The sequence below is a fragment of the Pinus tabuliformis genome, chromosome 9 (genome assembly GCF_031772625.1).
Source record: "Pinus tabuliformis cultivar Carrire ecotype Pingquan chromosome 9, CPIR1, whole genome shotgun sequence".
Classification (NCBI taxonomy): domain Eukaryota; kingdom Viridiplantae; phylum Streptophyta; class Pinopsida; order Pinales; family Pinaceae; genus Pinus; species Pinus tabuliformis.
The window spans coordinates 1,662,553,839-1,662,562,490 of record NC_142307.1 but is presented as its reverse complement, the minus strand read 5'-3'; the positions used below and the strand labels follow the sequence as shown (position 1 = coordinate 1,662,562,490).

The 8,652-nt window shown below is 37.2% G+C and overlaps 1 protein-coding gene across 1 annotated transcript; it reads left to right on the top strand.

Moving 5' to 3' along the window:
• The first annotated feature begins 375 nt into the window (after positions 1-375).
• LOC149155253 (protein SENESCENCE-ASSOCIATED GENE 21, mitochondrial-like) lies at positions 376-885 on the top strand. The gene has a single exon (XM_089440350.1). It carries the CDS (start codon positions 445-447, stop codon positions 763-765), a length of 321 nt encoding a protein of 106 aa, XP_089296476.1. The 5' UTR covers positions 376-444; the 3' UTR covers positions 766-885.
• Positions 886-8,652: the final 7,767 nt, after the last annotated feature.

The following is an 8,652-nucleotide window of genomic DNA, read 5'->3' as shown; positions in this document are numbered from 1 at the left end:
AAATATTGCGCATATAAAGGATTCAGGCAGAGTGCACACATTAATACTCTTAGACAACATAAGAAGGGTAATCCTGGCCATCCCCAGAGACTTTCACAGCCACCATAGTGAGAGCGCGAGGTTGTTACATAAAGAGAGGAGGACATAATGCCATCTTCCCCAAATTGAAGTTTCTCTGCATTTTCTATTCTGTCATTTCCTCATCTAGTTGTTCATGGACCTGCACAGCGGCGTACGCGGTTGTGTTTTTCTGCTTCTTTGGAATTTGACAACGACAAGTCAACATTGCAAAAGACGTCTCACAAATTCTATCATCTTCGTTATTCTTTCCTAAAACAACTTTGTTTGCCCTATTTAAATGGCCCATGTTCTCTCCAATTTAAACATCACCATTGCAATTTGGAATTTGTCCGCTTGCAATACACTAATTTCTCATAATTTTCAATGGCAAGATCTCTTCTACATATGAAGGTTGTGGCTGCCGGTGCTCTGTCTCGGTCATTGATTACCTATCCTTTTTTCCGTTGCAGGCGTGAATACAGCGTAGTAGCAGGCAAAGTAGGATTGTCCACGGGATCAATTCGGGCGGATCCAAAACAAGGCGACGATAAGGCTGCTGCAGGTTATAGACAGAGGTCCTGGATGCCGGATCCTGTAACCGGTTACTATATACCGGAAGACCATTTTGGAGAAACTGATATAGCGGAACTTCGAGAAAATATGCTAAAGGAACATTCAACTATTTCTCGCGGAGGACCAAATTAACGCTGCTAGATTCAATTTCAAATTAGACAATTACTCTCCTTGTTCAGCTGTCAAGACATTCGACTAAATACATGTGTAGCAGACACTTTTGGTCCGAGAAGATGTAGTCTGGGTTGATTTATATTTTGTTTTCCCAACTATGAATTGAAAAACGACACGATGTAAAATTTCTGAATTTTATACTGTCTTATGGTGATAAATTGCTCTGTTTTGCATGACCCACTTAATGAATAAGCCTAGCCTTACATTTATGTTAAATCATAATGATCAATTCAGTATGGTTTCCCAATAAAATCCGTTGGAAAGGAAGATTGGTTCCTTTCATTCCAATTAAAATTTGTTATTCTGCGAGAGCAGTGTTAACAAGAGCATACCAGAATTTTCGTGGATTTTTAAGCCCAATATGCAAAGCGATCCATTTATTTTAATTATTGATTTAGTCCATACGGAGAAGAATCAAATGGTTTGAAATTTATTTATTTTTTAAATGTAAAATTTAACCATGATTATGAACTATGAATATGAATTATGAATATGAACTATGTTTTTTTGTTAGACATGTAGTATTAGTAAGTCATTGTATTAATATATGATATTGTAATGAACTTTGTTTTTAAGAATAGATTGTTACGTGTTTTCTTTTTCTAATTTTAATGTTTAACTCATATATTAATTATTGTTACAATAATAATAATATTAATAATAAAGTTATAATATAGTTAATTTTTAAAATTTTGGTGATGTGAGATGTATCACGAGATAAGTGTTTTGGTGCCTAAGGAAACAAGATACTACTTTTTGTTTTTATGATATAAATGTAATTTCATGAATGTGTTTTTCCATTTATACATAACACTTGAATAAATTGTTAATTTTATTATTTAGTTTTAAAATAGGTTTGTAACAACATTAATCAATGAAATTGTATTTATTCAAATTGAAAATTTATTTGGTGCCTCTTTACTAAATCAAGAGTTCACTTCAAACCTTTGCTCTCTAATCCCTCAATCCAATGTAGAACAATGGGTAAGAATACAATAGCCAACCACAATCACAAACTACCAACAATAGCCAACCACAATCACACACTACCAACATGTCATTGCTATTTTTTACTTCTTTTCACCTTTCTTTAATTATAAAAATCCAATCAACAAAGTAAAGTTCCAATTAAGTGTGTCTATCCTCCTCTTCTTCTTCTTTCTTTTTGGTCGAAATTTATCAACGTAGGCTTCTCTATCATATGACCTATCCCTATCAAACTAGATTTCTCTATCAAATGACCTATTCCTCTACCCATTGTTTTGACGTTGGTTCATGTTATATGATAAATACTTTGGGCATGTCTCTTGCATCTTGCATGATACACAAACTTGCATCTTGATTTCGGGAATCGACCCGCCGCCGGGTCGGGCGGGGCGGGGCGGCCCGGGGGTGGTGAGGGAGGGCGCAGTGGGCCGGGAGGGGGAGGGGGAGGGGGAGGGAGGGGGGTGGGGTGGCCCGGGCGGGGGTGGCCGAGCGGGGGAGGGAGGGGGAGGGGGTTGGGGCGGCCCGGGCGGGGCCGAGCAGGGGTGGGGTTGGGGTGGCCCGGGGGGGGGGGGGGGGGGGGGGGGGGGGAGGGGGAAGGAGGCGGGGCAGCCCAGGCGGGGGGGGCCGGAGGGGGAGGTGGGCGGGGTAGGCTGGAGGGGGAGGAGGCGGGGGGGCCGGGGGGGGAGGGGTGCGGGTCGGCCCGGTCTTCTAAGGTGTACTAATTTACTTCATTATTTTTTTGTGCTTGATAATTAGGTACAACACTAGCATGCTGCCTTCAAAAAGGAAGAAATTGCATTGCAATTGAGAAAGATCCATTATAATGCAATTTCATTCAGCAAAGAATTAATGCTCTTCAATTTCTTCCAGATGCAATGCAAGAAATTGGGTTGAAGAAAGGGGACTTTAGTGAATCACGTGTGGCAAAAAAGGCAAAGGAACCCCAACCACCATTACATGGAAAGTATGGAAAGACATATATTGGGAGATTTGCAGACATCAAAGACCCATTAGAAGAGGAAAATGAGAAAAATGAGCAAAATGAAACAGAAAATATTGTGGAAGAGGACAATAATGAAACTCTAGAGGACGAAAGGTTTGGATTACGTGACATTGTTGATTAAATTTAAGTTATGCTTGTAAATCAAGCTTTGCAATGTTTTGACTTTGACATTTTATGAGAAGAATAAACACTCAATTAGGGTTGTTATACGTTCAATATTGGTAATATGTGATTTTTGCATTGATTTTTAAGTTAATCATTATTTTTTGAAAAAAAAAGTAGTTATTATTATCTTTTTGACATGAAATTCATAAAAAAAAACTATTATTTGACCATTTTTAGTTAATATTTTTGTATAAAAATTGTGATTTTGACATGTTAATTCTATCAAAAAATTATCAAAACGTTTAGTTTTTTTGTTATATTTATGTTAAAAATGGTTATTTTTTATGTCCATTGTTAAAAAATGTTGTTCTTTAGAAACAATTATTTCATGTTGATTGAAAAATTAATTAAGGATGTCTAAATATGTAGATTATCTAAAATTCAAACTATCAACTTTCTAATTTAAAAACGCAAAACAATAAAAACCCCACTAAAAAATAAAAATAAAAAATTAAGATAGAGAAAAAGAAAATATGAATAAAATGACGACTTCAAAAACTATCAAATTTAGAAAATAATTTTTTACATTTCACACACTAAGTCTTTTAAAAAAATGGTCTTTCAAAAAATAGGTCTTTTAAAAAAAGGGTGTGATGCAGAATACTCACTTTTTAAAATTAGGATGAAAATCACTACCATTCACTACCATTCTAAAACTTAATGCACATGAAAAAAATTAAAGTTCCAAAAACCATGTTCTAAAAAAAACGTGTATTCTGCATCAACACTTTTGAAAATCGGGTCATTTTTTTGCCACCTCTACAAAACGGGTAACAGTATCAGTTCCCGTTTCAAAGTTTACATTGTTTTAATTGATCAAGTATTAGACACTCTAGTAGGAAAGAAATTATTTTCTTTCTTAGATGGCTTCAGTGGATACAATCAAATTCAGATTGCCCCTAAAGACCAAGACAAAACCACTTTTACTTGTTCTTGGGGAACATTTGCCTACAGAGTTCTACCTTTTGGCTTATGCAATGCTCCTGCCACATTTCAAAGAGCTATCCTTAGCATTATTTTCAGATCTAATAAATGAGGGGCTTGATGTCTACATGGATGATTTCACACCATACGGAGATGATTTTGACCGAACATTAGACACACTAAAAAAATTCATGCAGCGCTGCATTGCCACTATATGATGATGACTATATGATGATGACTGAAGGACTTATTTTAGGCCATTATATCTCAGCAGTTGGCATACAAGTATACCCAGCCAAAATTCAAATAATTTTGTTAATTCCCACTCCTACCACTCAAACAGAGGTACGCAGTTTTCTTGGATTCTTTGGTTATTATAGAAGGTTTATGGAACAATTTTCATATATTGTTGCGCCTCTATATGCACTGACAGGTAATGTTGACTTTCTTTGGACAGAAAAATGTGACTCTGCTTTTCATGATCTAAAGAAGCTTGTGTCTACAGCGCCAGTCCTTCAAGGACCAAATTTTGACTTGCCATTCCAAATATCATCAGATGCCTCAGATACAACTATTGGAGCAATCCTTGGGCAGGAATAAGATAAAAAGCCATATGCAATTTATTATATTATCAAGAATTTATCCCCTACTGAATTGAATTATACTATTACTGAAAAATAATTTCTAGCTGTAATACATGATGTCAATAAGTTCAGGCATTACGTTACTGGATATCCTGTTATCTTGTATATAGATCACTCTACCATAAAATATTTAGCAAATAAACCAATCACAAATGGTAGAATAACTAGATGGCTGATTTTATTGCAGGAATTTGATATTACAATCAAGGACAAACTTGGAAAATAAAATCCTGTAGCTAACTTTCTCTCGCGAATGCCAAAACTAGTGGATGCAGCAGCAGTTGAAGATCAATTTTGAGATGAGAATTTGTTTGTTGTCATTGTTAAAACACCCTAGTATGTTGATGTTGTGAATTACTTAGCAGTAGGTAAATTACCAAAACATTTGACCCCCAATGAAAGAAAACAGATTGTCTAGTGAAGTGCTCTATTTTCCTGGATTGTGGGCTACCTGTTCCATACAGGAGCAGATATGCACATCAGGAGATGTGTCCGGGAGGATGAAATTTTTGATATTTTCAAAGCTTGTCACGACGGACCATGTGGCGGACACTTTGCCAATAAGAGAACTGGACATAAGGTGTTGCAAATAGGGTATTATTGGCCTATGATCTTCAAAGATGCAAAGAAGTTCGTTCAAGCTTGTGACAGTTGTCAAAGGGCAGGACACCCTGGTCAATCCGACGAAATTCCCCTAAACCCACAACTGGTTATTGAACCATTCGAGCAATGGGCACTTGATTTTTTTGGTCTGATTAACCCATCCTTGAACCAGAAAACATATATTCTAGTGGCAACAGAATATGTCACCAAATGGGTTGAAGCAGAAGCATTACCAAGAGCTGCAGAGGATTCTGTTATACAGTTCCTGTTTCACATATTTGTGCGATATGGGCTTCCATGAGACATAATTACAAATGATGGGCCACATTTTGCTGGTAACAAGATTGTAGCAACACTTAAAAACTATCATATCTAGCATAAAATTACTACTCCATACCACCCACAGGCAAACGGTCAAGTAGAAAGCAGCAACAAAATAATAGAAGCAATCTTGACAAAAACCATTGCGTCACATAGACACGATTGGGCTGCAAGACTACCAGAAGCCTTGTGGGCCTACAGAACAACATGGAGAAACACTACTGGCTATTCACCATACCAATTGGTGTTTGGAAAGCAACCTATTTTCCCCATAGAATTCGAAATCCAAACACTGTGAATAGCACAAGAAGTAGGCCTAGATCTAAACGAGGCACATATTAATAGATTACAGTAGATCAATGAGCTAGATGAAATCAAGCTCTCTGCCCTTCAACATACTGCATTAATCCAATAGCAGCGAGATAAATTGCATGACGCTCTCATTAAAAACAAAGTCTTCCGCAAAGGAGACTATGTGCTCTTATACGATTCCAAGTTTCAGGATTTTCCCGGGAAACTTCAGACCCACTGGCTGGGGCCATATGAAATCTAGAAGGTACATGATAATGGCACCCTTACTCTAGTCACTATTAACGGATCTGAACATACCTTTAAATTAAATGGCCACTGAGTTTGATTATACCACAAACCACTTACTCGGGAATCCTTCTACTAGCAACTACGCGAAGACTCCGATATGCAAATTCTATAGGAGGAAGAGAAATCTTCCTCACCTATGATTCATTAAGTGATTTACCATTTTTTACACTTTGTACATAATTTCCTTGTTTTGTTAAATCAGTTTCTACATATATTTTTGTATTTGCATTTTTTTCTGCTGCTCCTTTTCAGAAGAAACAACACAGTCGTTTTGTTGTTCATTTTCTGAAGGGACAACATTTGTGTACACTTTTTTCATTGTTGCTATTCCTTTTTCAAAAGAACAACACCTTTTGTTTCAGATGTTCTTTTTCATTTTCTTGTTCCTTTTCCAAAGGAATGGCATTTGAATTTTCTGCTATTCCTTTTCCAAAGGAATAACACTTTTGATTTTTGTTGTTCCTTTTCCAAAGGAACAACACTTTTGATTTTTGTTGTTCCTTTTCCAAAGGAACGACATTTGATTTTTGTTGTTCCTTTTCCAAAGGAACAACACTTTTGATTTTTGTTGTTCCTTTTCCAAAGGAACGACATTTGCATTTTTGCTATTCCTTTTTCCAAAGGAACGACACTTTTTAGCACTTGCGTTTCTGTTGTTCATTTTCCAAAGGAATGACACATTCGGTTTTTGTTGTTCCTTTTTCCAAAGGAATGGCACTTTCGGTTTTTGTTGTTCCTTTTTCAAAGGAACAACACTTGTATTCTTTTGCCCTTCCTTTTTCAAATGACAACATTCTCGTATTCCTTTTACTTATGCTTAAAGATACCTATTGTTCCTCTTGTTTCAAGTCTTTTGGAGCATAGCTATACACTCATACAATGGATACAAAGCTAGAGCATACTAAAATTAGCAAATTATATAAAATCGCTACTTTTACAAGAAATTGTTGTGAATTGATAAAGAGGAAAGAAGAAAGGACACAATTATTCATCACTTTTTCTGTCATTATCCTACTAATACTGACATGATTGGTCATCTTTATCCTGTTGGTTGTTTTTAAATTCCCACAATCTTCTTTGATCATTATTAAGAAATAAGAACAAAGGGCTTATATTTTTCTATTGAGATGTTAAGACTTCTTCCACCATTCCTACTCTTAAGGAGGGCTGAACCACCCTTTGTGTATAGATAGGAAAGTATTTTATAAAAAAAAATGAAAAAGGAAGAATGTTTTGTTTAGATGAATTGTCAAATGCAGGATAGGGGGTCTCATCAAGAGCCAACCTACCATGATCATAAGGAAGAAAGTGAAGTGGCATTCCCACTATGGCCACCACACTATGGATATGATCCAAGAGGCATATTAGAAAAACAAAAGAGTCCTTGGAACAGGAGGTCTCATCATGAGCCAGCCTGCCCACCTTTCACTCCTTCTTGGTGAATGGCATTATGATTTAACTGATTACCCAGCCAACATAATGGCCTCCATTGTGACATTGTATAACACTTCCTAAGCATACATAAAGGATCATGGTTCCATGGGTGAAATAAATAACTCTGCCAAGGTTATGGACACCTGTCGGCAGCAGAGCTTTGTTAATGGTATTGAAGTCACATTCTTTATACACCAATAGCAATCATTGACACCCTTCTCTGTCTTATACCTTTGTAATCCATCAAATAAGATTATGTATATCACTTCCCCGAACCATTAAACGCATGAAAAATATATCATAACCAATCATGATAGAAAAGTCGATCATGACCACATTAGACTGGTTGTCCATGTCAGTTGTCCTATCCTCCCAGCCTCGCATCATATCACAACATTCTCTTAGTTGTTAAGCAATCCTATTATATGCCTCGACTTCGATAACCAGCTCCTTTTGTAAACATGGCATTTCCACATACGCTATTCCTTTATGACTCTGTACCAAGCAAGTTCGGCATGTCGCTCCCTCATTTGACGGTCGAGGATGGCCTATCACATTGCAGGGGGGAGGTTGACCTCATAATTTGTTGGCATACGTGTAAGACTATTATTTGGAAAATTATTACTTGGGAATAGCAAGGCTTAATGGTATCTCATTTTTCAATTTGCATGCCTTGCTATCCTGAAGCTATTTCCGCATTATACTCTGCAGCGACTAGTAAGATTTGAACAAGCCTTGCTATTTCGTTATTTTCTCTGTGTTTTTAATAGTTTGAATAGCCTGTTGTTCCATTGTTGTCTCTGCATTTTTACAGTGAGCTAAAGCATGGGAGGAAGGTCAATTCGAAGGGAACCATAGGTATTGACAGTTTTTGACGCTGCACGGGAAATCCTGGCAAGGGCAGGATGGTTAGTCTACCTTAATCGTTTACAGGAATCCAACGAGACCGTGGCAACAGAATTCTTGTAGAACTTGCAAGAATATCACTCCACGGTAAGGGGAAAGCACATAGCAGTCACCGATGACGTAATTGAAAAGGTCTCGGGACTGCCAGCCACTGGACCTGTGTGGACTCTAAAGAAGGAGAGACTACAAAAGATCATGAAGATCTTCCAGGATGAAGGCCAGAACCTGATAGTCAGAGGAAAGGGAGTCCTATCAGTA

What these genes read in the sequence shown, in the direction of transcription:
- LOC149155253 (XM_089440350.1), top strand. Translation starts at nt 445, where the DNA reads ATGGCAAGATCTCTTCTACATATGAAGGTTGTGGCTGCCGGTGCTCTG.